The sequence below is a fragment of the Falco punctatus genome (genome assembly GCF_963210335.1).
Source record: "Falco punctatus genome assembly, chromosome: 6".
NCBI lineage: Eukaryota > Metazoa > Chordata > Aves > Falconiformes > Falconidae > Falco > Falco punctatus.
In genome coordinates, this window is record NC_137585.1 from 67200681 (window position 1) to 67222977 (window position 22297).

General features: G+C 37.7%; 1 protein-coding gene across 1 annotated transcript in view; it reads right to left on the minus strand.

The window, feature by feature from the left end:
* Positions 1–22297, minus strand: part of SEMA3E (semaphorin 3E) — a 175859-nt gene that overhangs the window by 142430 nt on the left and 11132 nt on the right. Inside the window, exon 1 of the mRNA XM_080392038.1 lies at positions 1–22297. This exon is cut by the window's right edge and continues 11132 nt beyond it. Coding sequence (XP_080248164.1) covers positions 1–115 — 115 coding nt within the window. The 5' untranslated portion in view covers positions 116–22297.

A 22297-nucleotide genomic window follows, 5' to 3' on the forward strand; every position in this document is an offset into this window, starting at 1 on the left:
CTTTATGTGACAGACGTAACCTTGGCTGCCTCGTATCTGTTGCATGACATCCAGTCGGTAGCTCTAGTAACAAGCCATATAGTGCCAGGATTAAAAGGTCCTGGGTACATGCCATCCTGCCCAAGATCAAATTCTTGCTCTCTTCACTTAACTGCTGCTGTTTGTTTCTTGTTTTGGTGGTGGTTTGTTGGTTGTTTGGTTTTTTTTTAAGGCTCCAAGTTCCACTTCTACTTTCCCAGTGCAGTTGGATCTCTGTCTTTGGTCACTTTGTGGGGTATCTCTACGGGAAATTCAGTGTTCATCAGAGAAGCACACAGCCTCGGCTAGCCATTTCTCAAGCTGTGCAAATGTCATGTAAAAATATTCCCTCCCTAGGACAATTGTTTATAAAGTGCGAGGACATTCCGAGGCGTTACTCTGCAGTGTTGTGTCTTGAGCTCTCTTTAGTAACTCTGCCAGTGGATTCAGGAAGAAGCTGTATTTTCAGTCCCTCCTGCAAGGCAATTCATTCAGAGGAGGGAGAAAAAAAAAAAAAAAAAAAAAAAAGAAGAAAGCACCCTCCTCTTTGGTGCTCTTCAGAACCCAGCCCCTTGCTCTGACTTGCCAAACAGCTAGTTTTAATTCACCTTTCACCTTCGCTAATTAAAAACAAGAAGTGCCATTCCCTCCTGGAGTTGCAGGATCCACCCAGCGGGGAAGCCGGGCTGTCAGGCTGCTGTATTTACTGAGAAAGTTCAGGGAGGGTTGAGGCAATGTACAGTGCCGGCTGCTTGTAGGAAGCGTTTTGATCCACGTGCCGTGCACCGATTCCTCAATTGCTTGGTGGTTTCACGTTATAAAGCATCGGGAGAAGGGTCAGAATTCCTCCCCTCCCTGCCTTTCCAAAAGTCATATCAGCTTTTGTTCCCAGCTCAGTTTTAGAGGAGGATCAACCCCTGAATTAACTGTTTAAGTGCATTATCACTTAGAGTTATTAAACAGCATGCTACTAAGTGGATCAGAATAAAAAGATTCCAGTTGTATAGCCTTTCTTACTTTAAAGGAAAAGGTTCAGCTTTTTTTGGTCCATCACGACCCCCACCCCCCCCTTCCAATGTGGTTTTACACAGTGGCTTCTCCCTATTACATTTTAACTGTCTGTAAGTCTGGAATGTTAGCTCATCTATACACGTCAGGAAAATTACTTATTTGACTAGATGCCTGTAGGATTGGGCAGTATTTAAAAAAAAAAAAGGAAAAGAAAAAAAAAAGGAAAAGAAAAAAAAAAAAAAAGCCTGAGCAAAGCACTGAGCACTGTTATAGCAAGATAAACAGCATCAGATTTACAAGTGTCAAGCAGCTGCCTCTTATATTGCAGCTAACAAATATCAAATACATCTCTTTTTCAGGTCATTTGTAACTTAAAAATATACCTGTAGCAAGAAGTGAATTTTTATAAATGAAGACTATAAAACTATGTATGGAATACCTTTATTAAAGAATTAACACTTCACAGAATCATTTAGAATTTTGTGAGGTGCACTTTAGTCATTAACAATTGCACTTTTTTTAATGGAATGGAGCATTAAAGTCATGTTAAGTCTTTATACGTCTCATTGTTTTATCCAGACAAAGAACCACAAAGAAAAGAAAATATATGCATTTGACAATAATGCATTCAAACAAATTTGGTAGCCAACACAAGATAATGATATCTGGAGAGAAAGATTTAATAAAAACTTTCTGTATGTCAGCAAATTGAAAAGAACCCAGCACAATAGTATCGTGAAATGCTAATAACTGTAATAGCAGGACAGAAGGAAGCTGTCTTCTGGGAGAAGACAGATGTGTTCAAGAAGAACAAAACATATGAACTGCTAGGACAGAGGAAAAAAAAAAAAAAAAAGCAACTTTGCTGGAAAGACAGAAGCAAATCATGAGAGTGCCCGAGGATTCCTGCAGGCTGTATAATCAGGAGCAGGGAGGAGGTCATGTCTACCTGTTAGTTCTCCAACAGCAGGTCACGTACACATACCTGGGCTGGCTTTAAATCAGCTGGAAACCGTGCCAACAGCAGTTAAACCACAGGAGCAAGAGGTAAATCACACAGATATTTGCTACATTTCTTGCACACCACTGCAGGTTGTACTGAATTTTATGCTGATGTGTCAGCTGCCTGGCAGTGGCTCAGCATGTGTGCTTGAGCCATCGCCAGTGGAGAAGGCTCTGCCTCCAAGCACTGACCTCAGCGTGGATGAGTTTGTCATCTACCCAGTGGGGTTATTATTATTAGCACCTCTCTGTAGTACTGAGGCATACAAATGTTCTGCATCTGACTTAAAATCTGCTGTAAACAAGCATGATCTGGTGCCTGTTGAGGTTTAGTGAAGAGTCTCTGAAAATTTTAGTTTCCTTTTGGGTGTGGTTCTGTGAGTTCTAAATGAAATATTTGCATTTTTATATATAAAAAAAACCCACGACCATTTAAAAAAGTTTTTTATTAATATTAATTTGACAATTATTACAATTGTCAAAGACTCATTCTTTCTCAACATAAGTCTGCAAAACTTAAAACCACTTCCCATTCTGAGATAGTCTAAATGGACTTTTTTCTTTGGAGGATCCTGATAAGGAAAACTTCACACTCCTCCTAATTGAATGTATGTATTTTCAAAAAGGACAAAAAAATCCAAATGTGAGCTAAAACCATGTTCAATGAATAAAGCAAACGTTGGTGCAAACCCCAAAATCTTGCCTCCCTAGAACACATCTCCGGACTGTAGTAGGGTGTTATTCATTAATTTTCCCAGCCTGCAGCTAAGGCTGTAGATGCTCAACAGACGGAATAGTTAGACTTCAGGCATCCTGAGGTGGTACCACAAAGTTAGCATGACAAGTTCAACGCAGTTTCCCCAACTGTAAAGTTCTGTTTTCATTTTCCAGTTGGGGAATGGGAACTGGGGGGGTGGAAGGGACAAGGGAGCTGCTGGAAACTAAGGGCCTTATTTTGTATTTAGGTAAGATGTAGGATGCAGCGGGCCTATTCAAACAAGACAGACACACAAATAAGGGTAAAATTCCCTGCCAACGTGAGCTTACATGCACTCACACGCATTTCTAATCCCACACATCCCCAGCCATTACACAGATCCTTGGCTCCCCACAAACCCAACGTGACCCAGTGCTGGAGCTCCAGTAGAGTCAGAAATACCCGAACAAGATGATTTTCATATTTGTGCCCAAGGACAAAGCTTTTTTGTCTGAAATCTGATTCTCAAGCAGGGTGGGCTGTGTGGGTGCCTCAGGCTCCTTCCCTGCCTGCAGAGGGAAGGGCGGTGGAGCAAAGGCACAGAAGCAGAAGCTGGAGCTGCCACTCGATGTTAAGACTTTGATTGTCAGCAAGAGGTGCCAGCATGGGAAAGCTGGGAAAGGCTGCTGAGCATGGGGAAAGACGCCTGTGCTGGGAAGAGATGGAGCAGAACAGAAGAGAAAGGGAAAATTCACGTATTGGTGTATGCAGGAAGCTGATTTGTTTGGGTTTTTTCCCCTAAGAAAAATTAATGTTCTCACAGGGTGAATCCTCACTTTATTTTCCTCAAATTTCTGTATAATGATTGCAAGCCTTGCAGCCTTACACAAGTTTTGATGCAAAGCAAGTAGTGGAAAGGTACAAACAATTTCAAGTCATGAAAAACGTGTGGCCTCAGGCAAGGCAGTCAAGCTCTTTGCCTCAGCATCTTTTCATTTAAATAGGCATAGGTCTCGCCTCAAGGGGTGCTCTGAGAGGCTTCTTCCTAAAGGATTTTAAGCAGTAGGTGGAAGGATGGCAACAAAGGTGTTCAAATATTAGGATTCAGTCTTAGATGAGTACAAACCCAGATGCCCCAGGGCTGTGGAGCCTGCATATAGCAGAGGGCTGGGTCTCTGGAGAGTAAACAAGGTGGATTTGCTGCTTATTTTCTGTTAATAAGGCAAATACAACAGATTTCTGTCAAACCTGAATTTAGTCTGGTAGTAAAATCTCCAGTTAAGTAAGTGCTGACAGATGAGTAAAAAACCACATATACCTGGAAACTTTTAAGTAAAGAGTATTTGAAAATTCAGATGCAATCCCTGTATTTGATGGCTGGGGTAGAATCCCCATAATTACACTGTCCTAAAGAGGAGTACAAGTTTTCTTAATAGAAACGGAAAAAAAAATGTTTATTGTGTACATTTACATTCTTGATGTACAGTAAAGGAGTCCATTAAAAGAACTACAAATTAATTGTGAATTGCTATGTAAAGTCTGTGACCCATAGTCTTGATTTGCTACAGCCGCTGCAGATCCAGAGCAATTCTAATGAAGTCCTTGAGCCTGTAAATCTAAACACTCTGTCTAAAATGCTTCTGACATATTGTGTGAACTGGTTTAAGTTTAACTGATAGAGTGAAATGTAAACGCAGGAGCACGATATAAATAAGTAGATCTGCAGCTACTATCACCAGTAACAAATTCTAAACATTATAACTATAAAGTAAAATGAAGTTTTAAGAAAATTTAAAGCTGGGGTGGTCCATGTGTTACTGTAACAGATAGATTAAAACCAGGTTTAAAGTTACAAGGCTGCCTCCTCCTTCTGATGACAATACGGTGAGCCATGGCAGGAGTCCTCTTTCTTTACAGAACTGTGCCTGCAGATGGAAGGAAGGTGTGCAGCCCTGAGAGCTGCTGTGTGACCTTCAGTGCAGGTGACAGTGCCTGTTTCTGCATTGGTACTGTAACCTTTGGTAGCTGTATTGCATGGGTAATTGCATCTTCATTTATTTAGTAGACAAAGTTTTAGAAGACACTTCCAGAACTTCTCTTACAGTACTTCATCTGTAAAACTTTTTTTATGTCACTACTTATCCACTGAGCATTGCAGTTCTTACTGACACATCAGCCTTCAAATTCTACCATCCAGAAATCCTCACAACAGATGCAAAAGATGAAGGAAAGATCTATATATCATGTAATTGTTATCTCTGTCTTATCTCTGCCTTTGAGGTGGGAATTCGTGTCTGCTCCGGTCTCCGTTACAAACTGGTGACTGGCTGTCTTGCGTCAGCAGTACTGGAAGAAATGGTAGCACAAAACAGCGTGCCATCAGCATGGTGCAGGTACTGCAACCTCATCACTCCCCATCAACCCATAAAAAAATCTGTGGGCACATTAAGTAAGAGTGATGACAAGAAACAGTGAGAACATGAAAAAGCTAGTTCAACAGGTGAGTAATCGCTCAATAATATCTTCTGGGATCTCTCTCAATGAAAGGAGCAGAACCACAGCTCAGATGACCCCACTGACCCTCAGGAGGATACGCTGACTGATAGCAGAAGAACGTTGCTAGATCCGGTTTGATACAAGGAAATAACAGGAAATAATAATAAAACTTGGTCCTCCTATGGAGTTTTCACATTAGAAATTTTTTAGGTCTTTGCTTTTGTCTGCAAAAGCTGGATCCTAACCCTGCCTAAAAGTAGATATGTTTATATGTAATGTCTCCAGGATGGGGAACTGTTATTTCTCTTGTTTTATACACAGTGCACTCTCTCTTTGATCCAAGATCAAATTTAGACAATATTCATTAAGCAAAAGAGTTTGACTGAACATGAACCTGTACTTCAAACTAGCCACATAATTACATGGTAAATTAATGCTCTGGAGGAAGAAAAAAAAATCTCAATTAAATTACGTTCCTCTTAATTCCAGAAAGATTGGGTTTTGACAGGTAAATATGGAAACATCCTGCCCTTGGAACATTGTTATTAGCAATAACGTCATTTCTATGACTAATTACAGGTGAATGTCAATACTACTCAGGACATAGGTCACATACTTCAGTTAACCTATAAAAACCAGGTGGAATAAATGTTTCTTTCTTCAAATGCAGACCTCTAAAGGGATTTCTTTATAGGTTGTACTAAAAAAAAATGGCATATCAGCGTATCTTATTCCTGAAATCAACTCCATGTGCTTGACTTATGATTAGTACATGGGTCACAGCAATCTGTACGGTTAGTTATGGATGAAAATCAAATTACTGTTTTCTCCAGGGGAATGTATTTTTTATGATATTTTTGCTACTAAATAATTACTGAAGTATCTAAAAAAAAAGAAACCAAACCCAAAACAGTTAGTTGTTGAAGATCAAGATGAAATATGGCATGTCACATTTTCCACTAATCACTGAGTGGGAAATAAAAATGTAATGGTCAAAAGTCTAATATTAAGTAATTATGGCTATCAGATATTTCTTATTAACTCAGAATGAGGAATGTATTTTATTAAAAATTAATGATGCACTTTTTAATTTCCAATAAACAATGTAAATACTGTGTAGTTCTCTCTTGAAATGATTTTGCTTCCAACTGATTGCTTCTTGATCCTTCACTATTTAAAAAAGAAACAATACACCACTTATATAAGAACAATATTATATGCCTTAAAGGCGTCATTTACTTGCCTTGGTTCCTCGCTGTTAATTTCTCTACACAAGAATGAAGTGGTCTGGCCATCACCGGAGACAGCTGTAAACAGAAGTTTACTTTCCTTGATCAGACACATGAAGATATAAACTACAAATTTTCTATATGGAACCTATGGCTATTTTAAAATGTAATTATTGTCTTAAAGGTGAAATGGAAAGCATTTGCAAATAAAATAAACCATTTTGACCAAAAATCAATTGCAGGTTTTAAAGCTGTAAATGCATTTTGATGCAAATATTTGAAAATCAGTTCCAGTTTTATTACCCACTAATGGGTTCCACATTCCAACTTGAGCAAGTTGATGACATCATCAGTCCGGACCCAAGTCCTGGGCTACACTTAGTTTGTATTTTTACTTATACCTATTAGTGGAAGACATACACCATAACAGATCTCAAAAGCAGAGAGCAGGAACTGGTATATGCTGTGATTTGCTTCAGTGGGACATAATCTGCTTTCAGGAATGAATTAGATTTCTTGTGACAGCAACGTGGGTCCAAAAACTGAAGGAAAGATGAAGGAAATCTAAAGACACACTTTTGGGCATTTAATATGAAGCGTGCTTGGAAGTGCGCTGTTTGTATTCAACCACAATACAGAAAGAAGCTTAGCTGACGTGCTTCTGCTTCACAGTGGTTAAATCATTGGTTCTCTCCTTGGTGTAAAGATGTTTTTAGGTATATATCCTGCTTTGAACCCCTCTAGAGTTGTCAGGCATTTAGGTACTGTGGCACTGAGTACTGAAGCACACAAATCCCCAATATGTTGCTGCAATTCCTAGTGAGCAGTGGCCGATCTCGCTGTAGCCAGAGACAGCTTGAAGAAGTGTGGGAGATCTCAAACATTTCCAGTTCTGTCCAAACATCTCAAAGGAATGAGGTGACTACTGTGGTGGGAACTGAACAGTCTGTTTCCTTTGAGGTCTTTAGAAACCTCAACACTAACCAGATCATCACTTGCAAAGGAGAAAACCCAAAGAAATCCATTTCTGTATTTCTAACTGCTTTATCCACACACACACACACACATGCACCTGCGCTGCCTCCTAGCCAGTGATGTCCCTATGCAAGAGAACTTCTTGTCTGATTGACTTACTGCCCTTTGCTGTGTGGTAGTTGAAACAAAAAGTATGGCTTGGCGTTCAGAAGTTGGGTGTTCCTTACACCATAAACACCTTTTCTTGGTTGGTTTGGTTTGGGGTTTTTTTGGTGGGTGTTTTGTTTTTTTTTTTTTTTTTTTTTTTTAATCTGCTCTATTCTTATAAGGAAGAAAGTTGTTATCATTGGATTTCACTTTTGACATCCATGCAGGCAGATACTTTTTGGAACCATCAACAAATTCACTTAAAGAAAAAAAAAAGAAAAAAGAAAGAAAGAAAGAAAGAAGGAAGGAAAGAAAGAAAGAAGGAAAGAAAGAAAGAAAGAAAGAAAGAAAGAAAGAAAGAAAGAAAGAAAGAAGGAAAGAAAGAAAGAAAGAAAACCCACACAAAACCTAAACCAGAGGCTTTAAAACATTTTCTTCATTGAAGAGCCAACACCTTCATGTTTCAAAAGGTCACTGGACAGTGTATCAAACAGCATTAAGTTAATACTTTAAATTACAACCTTGAGGAAACGAGAGAGGAGTGCCGGTCTGCTTCGCTAGATAAGTAAATACTTTATCTCAGTGAAGTCTGTTGTCTGCACGTTAAGATCATTTGCATCATTATTAAGGATGCACAACTATTACCCTCATCTGCTAAGATACTGCCATCTCCATAGTCATTTAATGTTGTTCCAGTAACAAAATCAATGGAGACAGTCATCAAAATAACTACTCAGAAATCCAGTTTTACATCTGTGTGGCAAAAGTGCAGTAGTGTTGCTGCCAGGTGTGAGAAAAACAACAAAAATAAAATCCTAAGGCTGTGTTGGCTGATGCAGAAATTTCACATACACAAATTTCCCTATTCAATAGAACAGCAATGAGATAGAAACAAACAGGAGGCGAGCAATTGTACGAATGGGAGAAGCAGTCCTCAGGCAAAGGAGGTTCATTCCCTTGCCATAGCTGAGCTGAATTCAAAGGGAGAGGCTGGATCTATGAAACAAGGTATCAAGAAAAAAAAATCAAGGAAAGCATCGTGGCAGCAGGATGACTTAGGCAGCGGACTAGCTGGCTCGGGATGTGGTCAAATTCATGTTATTTGGGGCATTTTTAACTAGGCCACCCTGCCCTGCTGGGGAGGTGTACCAGATGATGTATCAGTTGTTTTCCACCCCCAGATGCCATGATCTTATAAATGTTGTGGCTCAGGACCATGTCTATTTTGAATTTACAAAACCACGCTGTATGTAATGGGCAAGGCAAGGATTAGAAATGACTAATTGGGCGAGTACAAGACTATTTATACAGGGACTTTGTACACTTGGTGAGGGCACAGTGAAAACCACACGTCTCTGGTTAATCTCTCTGCAGGGATTCTTTGAATCATAATTTGTTTTTATATAAGTGACCGTCTTCCTCCAACAGCAAAGGAGGGCATGACCCAAAAGGCAAAGTGACCATAGACTGTAGTTTAGTCTGCTGTGACTTCCCTATTCTAACACAAAGCACATGTGTATTCCCTAAAATAGAAAAGTTAAAGCAGGCAAAACCAGAATGACTTACAAATTATGGCTGCCCAGGGGAAGCTCTGATTTACAGTACAGCAAGTTATACAGTCTGTTGTTGCTGTGCTAGTTGATGCTCAGCATAATTACCATAGCAGATACTATGATAAAGTTTTAAAAATAAAAATAATTAAAAAATTAAGGAGTTGTTAAATCATCTGGAATACAAAAGTGGTCTGTGAAATGCAGAACCCTCTCATTTGTATTGCTGGGCATCACTTCTGCAGTCTGTGTAGGTCTTATTCCTTCAGTTATATTTTCCTAAGGTTTCCCAGCCAAATTATTACATCACCAAAAAGGCCAGAAACAGGTTGGCTTCATTTTCTGGTTGTGCAAAATGACTTGATTCAAATTCTATTAATAGGGACAGCTAGGAACACCAAATAACCTGAAATTATAACTTTATTGGTGAGAAATGTGAAGATGCTAAAAACATTAATTCAAAAAACTCCCTGTTTTATGAGTTAAATTCCCAAAACTGAATTTTCAGATTTGCGTCAAGTTAGCTGTAGCACCATTTGTGAGAACTGAAAACACAATAAACAAAAAGCACATCTGTTCCAGTAATTCAGGGCAATACCTCAGAGTTATCCTTCAGATTATAAACAGTCCCACTGACTTCACCAGTGGCATTCGTGTGCTTTAAGTTAAGCATGCAGTTAAACAATTTCCTGGGTCAGGGTTCAAAATCCTGATTTTATTTTAGTAATAGAAAAATAGGAAATAAAGCAAACAAAAAAAAAAAGTTTCTATTAACAGTGTTAGAAAAGGACAAACAACTGCTTAGTTTTACACTTGTTTTTCCCATTTCAGGAATTGCCCCCAAACAGGTAATAATTTCTGTGAAACTGATTCTGGATAGAGATCACATTCTTTTTATCTGTACAATAAATAATTCAGTTCTGAGGTGGTGAAAAACCGAGGGTTTACAGGTGAAGTTGGGCAGAGTTGGTTCCGGGGAAGTGAGGGCAGGCAAAGTGTGCCAGGGGTGGGAGTGGGGCTGAGGGCACCTCTCCAGTGCTGGGCTTGGGGATTTTTTCTTTCTGGTTACAGGAGCAAGTGGCACAAAGTGACCAGTGTCCATACGGCTTAGGGTTAATGCACTGCAGCGCAGACTGGCCACATCCACTTACATAAAGTATGGACCAAAGGTTTCTTTCCCTGTGATCCTGAGTTTCTGAGGAGTGATTATCACCCTGTGCATTTTATTAGTTTCAAACGGCCTAATAACACCTCAAAGGTTGCATTACAGTTCACTAATTTTACATTTTTATGAAACAAAATCAAGGTTTTGTGATTGCATGCCATCAGGTGCGTTATGAAGGCTTGCGAGATTTTCTGAGGATGCAAAGCCTACAGAGATAGTGTTGAAGGGCTGTGTAGGACAAAGATGGGTGCCACCTTTCTGTGCCACCTACCAAGAGGTATCCCTGGAGCCAATTGTCTCCTGGAATGGAGAGAGCCTGAAAGAGTCAGGGACCAAATTAAATATTAATTAGTCCTGAGCTGGCTCAATGCAAGGAGACTGAGATGGACGCCAAGAAATTTTAGAGGGACAGGAGTGAGGGCAGGGGCCTTTCTCTTTGTTGTTTCTTTTCATCTGTGGGACAGGACCCATTTGTCCCCATAGCTGCAGACCCCTCTACCTTCCCTATTGCAGCAGCCTTTGGCGGCACTCAATGCTCCTACTGCTGGATAAGCACCCTCCCTTTTCCCTTGCCACTCACATCCCTCCTATGTACCTTTCCATGTATCTTAGGCCGGCATGAAGACTGAGCTTCTTCTATATGGAATGAGGGTGGATCAGCTTCTTCCTCTTCATAAGGTTAGGGTCAGCATGGATCCAGAAACTTCTGCTGCATAAGAAGTGTTCCTCTCTCCCCTGGCCTGTGCATGAATTGATAAATATGAAACATTCAAGCTCGAAGTCTCCTTCCCATCCCAGCTGCAGGTGAAGGGCACTGCCTATTACCTCTTTCAGGGCACACCGGTAGGCAGTTGCCCGTCTGCTTATGCTCTGCAAGCTTTTAACAGTCGGATTCTGTACTGCGAGAACAAATTCTAATCAGCGCCTGTCAGCTATTTCATTTTGCTGGAAATAAATAGGAATTTTAGGAGGTTGGATTAGCCCTTTCTGTCATCACACAGCTCTAGCTGTTTTTCAATTTCTGACCAAATGTTGGTAACCTGTACAGTTTCTCTGTACCACTTCTGAAGTTTCTTGAACATGCCTTACTCAAGGGACTTTTCTGCCCTTTTTCTAACTGTGTCAGTGGAAGCAAAATGACTTGTTTGTAACTGAAATTATTGCTTTCCCCTTGGAAATGTTTGGGACTTCATTTGCCCCCCTTCTTATTTCATACTTGGTGCTATAATAAACAATCACCAGAGGTTATTGTTGGTATCAAGTTCAAAGGATGCTCAAGTTTGAGAAGATTCACTTGCAGCCTACGTTAAAGTAGTTGTTATGAATCCAAAGAAAAGAGTAGTATGAATTACTTGTGATAGAAGGAAATGAAGGATAACCTGCAGAATTTATACCCCATTTTGACTGCACTAACACTTTGCCTGAGGAGAAACAGGTTAGCAGACTAAGGGTGCTTCTGCCTACATGAATGCTTTTGTTCTGGTCAGGACTATGGCTTTGTAGTGAATTATCTGATTCACATACCACTCCTGGACTGTGTTGCAGAGCAGTGGGAGAAGACGCAAGCAAACTGGATTCCTTTCTGATGAAACTAAACTGGAAGATACATTCCAGGATTGCACCCAACATGCTTCTACTGTTACTGGGCACCAGTCCAGGGAATCAGACTAGAACTAATCCAAAATTAAACTCCTGGAACTCATATAGCATAGATGTCAGGTCTTGTTAATCGCATACGAACTGATCAAAATGACTGTTGTATCCTGGCTACTGACAAATTCACATTGAATCGATTGTACAATTTCAGATACAAATACTTTTCATGGAAATAGCAAGGAAATGATTAGGCTCATAAAACTGTTAAAACAAGAGTGTGCATCTTACCTATGTTGATCCAATAGAGCAGCAATTAGACATCCAGATGTGAGACATCCAATTTTAAGCTATGTCACAGTTTGATTAAAACCCATGAATGTAAAGTCCTTTTTTTTTTTTTTTTTTTTTTTTTTTTTTTAATGAGGCAGTGCATAAAGTTGACCCATAGTCCAATATTTTTGCATGCCTACCTCAGACCAGATTATCTGACGTAGATCTACTGGGACCTTTCCTCTGAGGTTCACTATAAATGTAATCGTACATTCAGAAGAAACATTTTTTTTTCCTTTTCAGAGAAAGAGGAAAACGTTTTCACATTCTATTCACCTTGAAACTTCATCTTCAGTTTTAAACTACTGAAATACCATTACTCACATAGCACTATTCACGGGACCTCAGCAGATCTGGCACTCGGTTCCCATGTTCAGATCATCAGACTAAAACACTCAGCAGAATGGAAGCATGTCTGAGAAAGATTACTATTACTTGTCACTTTTATGGAAATGTGCCATCTTCTTCTAAAAAAGGGGTGTGCTTGATCAAGAAAGTCTGCCAACTAGAAGTGCATATTTATAAATACATAAATCTTGATCAGCCATAGCTGGGAGCTTATTTCCCTGTGGGCTGAACACCCAACAAATGACCAATTGACTTCAGTGTTTGAATAGCTGTAAGATGGGAGGAATTATTTTATACTGAAGGTCATATTTTATTTATTTCAGTTCAAGGGACAGTAATTTTCCACGGCTAATATCCTGCTTTTAAAATATCTTTAAATTATCTCCCTAAAATTAAAATTGTATACTCACATGTCTTTCACTGGCACTTAACTTTTGGAAAGACTTAATTCTAAGTTTGTGTCATTGAACTAGTTCTTTCCACAGATATTCTCGGGAATTTGTCTTAGCATAAAGATGTCTTTGAATGTTTCCCTCCAGATTTTAATGCTCTCAGGATCTTATGATTTTTCTCTTATAATTTCTGCAGAAGACCCACAGTCTTGACTCCTAAAACCTATGATCTGAGAAATATACTAACCAACTATGTTTTCTCAATTTGGTAATTTTAGACTTTCATCAGGCAGTTTTTCACTAGCATTATTAATCTTTCTCAGTTGTTGTATTTGGTTTTGGTTTTTTTGTTTTTGTTTTTTTTGGGGGGGTGGGAGAAATTAGTACTTAGGAAGAGTGCTGTCCTATTTGAAAGAAACAAGAAATGAAAATAGAATTCAGCAGAAATTAATCTACATTCCTTTAGACAAAGGAGGGAAAGAAAGAGCCTTGGTACCAAAACCTGTTTGCAAGCTGTATGCCAAAGAGGAGCCAATGCAAAGAGGTGAAGATAGATGTATAGTGAAATTGAGAAATACCTCCAATAACTTGTTTTTAGGATAGTGTGCGAGAAAAATGAAGGCAAAACTACAAAAAGAGGTTTCAAAGGAGCTATAAAGAACGTAGGAACTGCCACAGCAGGAAGGTCCCAATGACTATGGCTAGGGAAAGGATGGGCACAGATAGTTCATGTCTACAGATGACTTCAACTTTGCCTGCACAGCCACAGCAGTGGGAGAAGCCATCAGTTCAAAAAGGAGTTGCTTTGTCAACTTTTGGGCCTAAGTATCTTCATTTAATTTTAGAAGCCACACCACACAGAGGGGGACAGCGTACATGTTCGTGCCCAAGTGTACCTCAGTACTGATGAGGGAAAAAACACATTATCAATCTTGTTTGTTAGATTTTATACAATCAGATCTGTCTTTGTCCCTTTTTGCTGAGGCCACCACAAGCTGTCACGTGTCATTTGAGGGTATTAAACCTAGCTGAAAATAGGGCTTAGCCCAAATATTTCACACTGACTGCTGGACAATAAAAGTAGCCTGTTGTAGCTGTTCATGTTCAGGACTGGATCTGGCCTGGAACAAAACCCTAAAATGCTCGGTACTCTGCAAGTTATGAATTTGAATCAGAAGGTTTATTCTGTGGACTATATCAGTTTTGGAACTGTGTTCTTCATAAATTTATAATTTTACTGTGTTAGAACATGGAGAATATAAAGCATTTAGGAAGAATAAAAAATAATAATCAGTAACAGTTTTGAGAACTGGTTTTAATTTGGATCTTCTCCTTAACTCAGGCTGCCCTTCATCCCTAGGGGGTTCTACAGCTGTCCACATTTAACTGACCCCTTGATAGCAAAAAGCTCATTTACATTTCCTCCTCTTTAGTTTACTGTAAAGGCTCATAGCAGCACTTATGGTGCTGCATTGACCAAAATGCAATTCTTTTTCAGGTTGAAATTCCTTATTTCTTTCCACCTTATAAATAACATATAACATTTAGGTCTCAGTTCATTCCATTAAATATAATATTTTTATTAACACCAGAGAGTGGAATGTGATTCCAACCTTCACTGCATATTTTGGTTTAAATTTCCTTATAATAAAGGCATAATAAAAATAAAATGTGAAGTCTTTGGACTAATTAATAATTATTTCCCTTTCGCTACAGACTTGCATTTAGGCATGCATTTCAGTCTCCCTCAGACCTTCCCCACCATTTACTTTCCTTTCTATAACATTTATTCATACAGATAATTTCTACAGTTAAATAATCATCAAATTGGGAAAAAAGAAAAAGGAAAGGGATTTTATTTGTAAAGTTCGTTTCTGTTTTGGAAAACAGGCTTATGATTTTGAATCTTTGGTGTGAGGATCATGAGATATTGGTACAGTATTTCCTTTTGCCAAAATCTGACTGGTAGCATCAAGAGCTGGGTTTAAATTCTGTAGGGACCACTGAAAAAACACTGGCTGCATCCAGAAACCTGGAAAAATTATACAAACACATCTGCTGCTCAATAAGGTAATTTTCTAACCCGACAGAAAACAAGGCTTAATAAACCTTGTTTAATAACCAAAATTTTCATCCAAGGAAGAAAAGAGCATACTATAGCAGGTAGATAAACAGAGCAACAACAACATGATTCTTAGAGGTCAAATATAAGTGTTTAGCAGTCTTTTTCTCCAGGGACACAATTTTTTCAAAAATAACTGCCTCTGAAATGTAACACATAGAAAACCAGCTATGTCTTAGATCTCTCTATTTATCCTTTTCATTTTTTACCTCTTTGCTCCACCCAGTGACAAGGCACGTCTTTCTCTTGTGGCTTCCTCTCCCCTCTGGAGTTCTTGGGGTGTAACTGGTGTCTTGGTCATGAGGCTTAAATAGCCCTTGCACGAACACTAAACACAGAGTTCTTTTCACCTTAGTATTAGTCAACTACTTGCATTATATCTCGGGCTATAGTGCAGATACATCTCTTTACTGACTGTAGAGGATGTTTAGATATCTATGATCTATAGCATAGGTTAGATGTCTAATGATATTTAAGCAGGTAAATCTAGCTGAGTGAAAACCTACCTGAATCGCTCAGGTTTATCAAGAATGTAATCAGTCTTCCTATAATACTGAAAAAACATATTGCATTTTTCAACAGAAAATGTGATTCTTAATTACAAGCCCATTTCTTCCAATTGGCAACCATTACACAGCACCATGAATCATGCACATCTTTTTTCTTATTTCATCAGCTGGCTATAAAAGTTAGTTTCAAGGTCCAGAAAAACTGAATTTATTTAACCTGCTTTCTTTCACAGTTGCTGAAATGAATATGCAACTTTTTGCTGCTTGCTAAATCACATGGCTGCTTTATTGGGAGCTGAAAGAATGACTGTAAGAATGTCAAATGAAAGATGTTGAACAAAACACATTATTTCTTTCCTAAAAGGTTAATTCAGCAAATAAAAACACACAGAATTAGCATTCAGGAGATCCAGATTCAATTCCTGGCTCTGCTTTTGTGATATTTCTTCAGGTTGCTTCATTTCTTCATGTCTGAGATTCCCCATAATTAGAAACAGAGGTATCACTTTTCATGTCAAAAGTACACAGCAAAGATATTTCTTCAAATATTGATGGAGTCTAAAGTTATAGAGTCTGGAATACAAACATCTTTTAGATATTCAATCACTTTATAAAAGCGTATACATTTTTAACCTAAAAATACTTTGCACATCACACTGTAAGAGTAATCCTTCTTATCCGTATATTCCCTACTTAAGCATCCACAACAGAAACAAGTTGAATTTTAAATAAGCTGTGCTTATTCAGATTCAAAAGCTAATATAATCTGCTTTCCCAGCAGCTTGAAGCCCTTCAGAAAGTTGCACAAAACTAAATATTTTAAAACTTTTCCTAGAAGTCTCATGCAAAACTTGTGGAAATGAGGCAACTTGGGTTAATAAACATTGTTTGTCATGTAAGGAAAGCAGACGTTATTAATTATCAAAGTAGAGATCACGCTCATATTGCACAACAGCACAGAAAGTGTAGTAGCACTGCAAGTGAACCATAAAATTACAATGTGTTATTTTTGCTAGAGGTGGTGAAACTAACATCATATTTGGTAGGAAGGAATGTTGCTTTTTCCTTTAAAAAATGTTACAGGAGAAATCTCTGCGTGAATCTGTCGGTACCATTCAGCTGAAAGACTTTTTCCTTTGCATTGATTTCTACTTTTATAATAGAACAAAACCGATAAAGTTTGTGCTAGAATGGAGTAACAAATTGTAGCACTTGTTGAAGTCAAAGTGATGTGGTTCTGCTTCACTGGCTTCCTACACTAATCTGAATGACCTGAAAAGGTCACTATTTTATCCTTCTTTCCCCTCTTTTTTCAACTGTTTGGCAGAGCATTTTTTACAACACACCTGAATGTGGACTAGTGCCCCCAACCTCAAATGCTGACATAAAAGTAGACAGAAGCCATTTTTTCTTGTTTTCTTTTGCACTCATTTATCTCCAGGACTCCCCAAATATCAAATGTATTGAAATCAAATAGTGTTATCCCTTCTCCCAGTGCCTTGTACAAACAAAGGAAGATACATTTCTGAAACCAACCAGTACTCCTTTACACTTGCAATCAAGGGATATAATCATCATAATGTACAAATACATCATGGAATAAATTTGACTTTATCATGGGATAAATTTGACTTCAACACTTATTTTTGTATTAGATTTTGACCCTTAGTACAAGGATGCTGCAAGGTTTAAAATTTTGTAGGTATACCAGAAAAATAACTGTCATAATAACCCATGTTTCACAGCACAGAACTTTTGTGATCTTCTTTTATTAATTTCTATAGAAAACCAAGTATTTTCTGATAAATACAGAGAAAAAAATATAAAACCAGCTAAATACTAAAGTCAGACTAATACAACTTTTTTACTACTGACATTGCCTTTGATTTTTCACAGAATTCACTTTTCCAAATTGGAAACTTTCACTCTTTAGCTGAGAGTTACTCATATTTAGAATAAATTATATTACCATATGTTTTAATTTTTCTTAATGATTCCCTCATATAGCTCTTTACTTTTTTCCTACAAGACCACTTAGTTCAAAGATGATCTTCAGCATTTATAATTGAAGATTTAAATCTAAAATTATTGCATGAGAAATTATAAGCCACATGAGTAGATGCATTAACTTCTTTAATACTGCACACAATTTAACATTGCTCACATGAATCTTTGCTCATGTAATCACTTGTATCTGGGCTTTACATAAGTCTTCTAGTTACATAGTCCATGGAATAATGATTCTATTGTCCTTATGTAGATAGGTAAGAAACTAATGAGCAATAGAAATCAATTATTTAATCTTTAAAAATTGTTTTATAAAATATCTATTCAACTTAAGTTAGACATTTCTAGTAATTGGGAAGCATTTAAATAGGGAGGAGATGGAATATAGACCTTTTATCCAATAAGCCCATCAAATTTTACAGACTTGCAGATGAAATTTCACAGGTTTCAAATGCCCTACCTGTAATTAAAAGAAAAAAAATATTGTTCTCAATCTATTTTTTTCCCTTGCAGATGTGAAACCTGCTTTTTCCTGGTTACACAGATAGACCACAGTGCTCTCTAATTCCATTTAAAAATAAGAAGAAAAATAAGAAAAAAATTTAAAAAATCTGTATCTGAGTTAACATTATATTTACAGTTTCCCTAAGTTATATCATACACTCTTTGCACAGGAAACTGCAACATGGGAAGGAGTTTTTTGGTGGTTTGTGGTTTTGGTTTTTTGGTTTTGTTTTGTTTGGGGTTTTTTTTTTTGTTTGTTTTTTGTTTTTAATGTAAAGAGAGTAATCAACTGGTTGGGGACTAATTTCTTTAAATTATTTTGTGTTGGGCTCTTTCCTAATGACAGTCACACACCCGACCCAGGGGCTGACTTGGTAGGGCTTTTGAGAGCTCCTTTCTGTAAAGACAGTGTGAAATCACATTGCCTTGTGGAGCTTCAGCTAGCAAGAACTCTGCTTGGCAAGGTTGCTGTCTCCTTTTCACACAATCTGTAGCGTGCAGCCAGGAGTGTGGCAAACGTAGTTCAGTAATAGTTCTGTACTTTCTTTCTTCTTATACCACGCTGAAGTAGATACCCATCTACCTTGGAATGAAACATGATGCTAATAAGATGAAAAGTCTGACAAACAATCAAGTTAAAAATATTTTTTTCTGTTATGGATCAGCACTGCTTACAGTAAAAAAACCATAAAGAGCTTTCTTTTATTTCTGATCATTTCCATGTTTAGAAAGCAGAAAACCTGTTTCCAAGCAGGTGGAAAATTTCCACATGGTCATTCAAAATTTCTCAACTTTCATGTTGAAGACCCTTAAAAGCAGAATGACTAGTTTAATTTCCAACTTTCTGGGCTACATCTTTTAGCTCAGATGGACTCCAGATTTTTGGTCTATGTGTGTCAACTTTTGATATTTATTTTAGTCCAGTATTTTCTTAGGCTATGGGAATAAATTTTTAAAAATGTATTTAGAGTTATATGGAATATTTGTCCTTGTTTTTATGTAAATGCCACTGTGCTATTTATTCAGTGGCACAACATTTTCTGCTTCTTATTTCTGCTTCATCAGCATCATTTAATAGGACTGTGTTTCTTTGCTTTTTATGCTGTATAAAACACTAACAGCAATGCCCTGTTGCCTTCTTTCTCTCTTCTTGGGCCAGCAATTTAATCAACAGCACAAAAGATTGGCAGTTGCATGTGGTTCTTGCCAATAGAAGAGGGCGTTTCCTCTGCAGTGTAGATCCCCCACCACCAGCCCCAATCTTCTCAACCAGCCCTCCCAAGAACTTTGCAGACTAGATGAACAGGGTAAAGAGGGAAGCAGCAGGAGGAGTGTCTATTTGCAGCTGATAATCACTGGGTATTTAGAGGCAGTTGAGTCTTGATTTGTCAAGATCTTTCTCCCTACAGTCTTGAGTTAGAAGCAGCAGCCTAATATGATGTTCTAATTTCTATGCATAGATATTAGAGATGGTTGCTCAGAATAATGAAAAAAAAAAAAAAAAAAAAAAGGAAAAATGGTTGTGCAGACAGTTAGCATAGTAAATAGTATAGTGGAGGAAACTGGAGGTAACAGGACCTGTATACTTTACAATGACCCTTGTTTACTTTTAGAAAATAATAATACAGTTTTTAAAATTACTTACAGTGAAATAAAATATGGTTGGATTACTTGGGTCTTCAGGACAATCTGATCATTTGTTTCAGGTACAGAAGTAAGAAGTGACCTTTTAAGAAAAGAGTTAGAAAAAGGCAGAATCACATTGGTGCCCCTAGAGGGTACAGTGGTGTGAATATGGCCCCTCTAGTTATAGAAAGTTGCTGATAAAATGATTAAGCAGCAGCCTCAAATTACATAGAAATAACTACTTTATAGAGAATGCAAGAGCATTGCTGTGCAAGATCATGAACATTTTTATTTTCTGTCAATGACTAATATGCTTCCTAAAATCACAGCAACTATTACAGTGAATCACACTTGTCAAGTCTAGAATTTTTTCCTCTACAGTGGTGGGAAACAAATAATTCAGAGAAAGATGTAAGAAAACAAATAGGAAGCATGGAGTAACTTTTCACAGGATAATATTCCTGGCTTCTTCTCTGCTGAGAATTACCAGCCAGAATAAAAAGTTACTAGAAATCTATATTCTCATATCAAAGAGGAAAAGTCAGTCAGAAACTGATAGTCCTGTCTATGTTGCTTATACACAAAAGATTGAAATTGCTTTTGGCTTATAGTGCATCTTCTGATAGCTCAAATGTGCTGATATTTCCTTGATATTCCTGATATATATCGGTACCTATATTGCTATTCTGTCAGGATCAGGAAAGGGATGTTTCAGAGAGCAGAAGAAATAAAAGTTTAATAAACTGCTGACAAGAAAGATCTTTGCATTTATTTTGATTATATTAATGATTGTACTTGACTGTGAATTCACATTCTTAGGCAGTTTTGGTCTGTTGATCAGTCTTAAAAAGGACTGTACAACCTTTGGGTGTAGATAGAAACTTCTAAACTTTCCCATAAACAGTCCCAAAATACATTGCCTGCTAAAACTGGCAAAGTATCAAGCTATGTCACCTCACCCTGAGCTAAATTAGATCCTTAGTTCACAAGTAGTCTCATTTATTTCCCTGAGACTATTCCTGGACACAGGTGATACTAAATCTAATTTAAGTCATTCATCTGTTTTTAAGAAAATCCAAATAAAGTGAGCGTGAAATGGTATTTAATGATTGCACACATCTTATGTTAGAAAGCACAGGTCTCGAAAAAGAGTCCTATTGGCTGCATGGTTCCTTCAGTTCCTCAACCTATACTATGAAAGTTGAATCACGTACTATTAATGCAAGGAGAGACTTCAAGTGGTTGCTCTTATACTTCCAAAGTTAAGATGTCAGCAAAGGTTGTTATTTCTTTACTACCATCATAAGCAATGAATGAAAACAGAATAAAAAGACAGATTCATATAAATGATGGGCATTTATCAATAGAATTTCCAGTGTTATTACCAAACCTTTGCAAAATGAGAATAAAAGTATCAAGGATACTTTAATCTTGTGGTAAAAGGCACAATGAGAATCCATGACAACAAATTTGGCAGAAAAATTTAAATAAAGCTAATGTCCCTATTCTTTCTTAACACAACTGTGCTACAGGTTAGGAGAACATGTTGTATTCCCCACCTCTAAATTCGTAAAATAAAACTAAGTGCATTTTAGAAACTGTGCTTTAGTCACATGGAGTTATTAGCTTCCACATAGGAAAAACTAGATCACATTTATATTGGATTACACCTGAATTAAACATACTCTGAATTATGCAGGAGTTAGACTATATGAGTTAATGATCCAGTATTTATGAGTGACATTCTCATCAGAGACCTGTAACAGGGTCTGATACAGCATACGTTTGTTCTCTTTCAGGAACATGTCAATACTCACCAAGCTGGAGGCAGTTTCATGCATGGAGGCTGGTGTCAGGCTTTTATTCTTCAGCTATTATCCAGGATGTTAAATCCTTTTGATGCTGCCCATGAGATATAAATCAATATTTGAACCTACTTCTAGGTTGGGTTTTTTTCCCTTAATCACCCCAGAGGATTTCGGCTAAGGCTCTGCTCTGTCTAACAGTGGCCATTATCCAGTGCAACATTCCTGATGTGTGCAATGACAGTCGACTTTGGCTTATCTGACATATTTTTTCATTGCTGTAGCTACTTTCCAGGAGACTTGGGTGCACTTGGCAAGCATCATGCATTATAACTACCCAATCCCCTAGAAACAGTTGTTGAGGCTCTGGGGACAGGCTGGCACTTCCTTACATGTGGCTGGAAAAAACTGTTTGTTTCCTAATGGATAGCATACCCCCAAACAGAGTACAGTTATAATGGTCCTTTTATTAAGACTAATTTATGTAAAATCTGATTTATGTAACAGTCAACCATCCTTCTGAGGAGCTTAACTTCCAAAAGGATTATGGAATACAAAGCCATTCTTTGGGTTTAAGGTTGCTACCAGCAACATGTAATAATAGACTGTAAGTCAGATGGAAAATAGAAAAAAATGATTACATACTCAAGGCACATCTCTACTCCAGACAAAACTTCTTCTTTTTTTTTTTCCTTTTTTTCCCCCCCCCCTAATTTTTATTTGATTCAGAATATGCATCTTAACTGGTTTTACTGGTATTAATCCTAA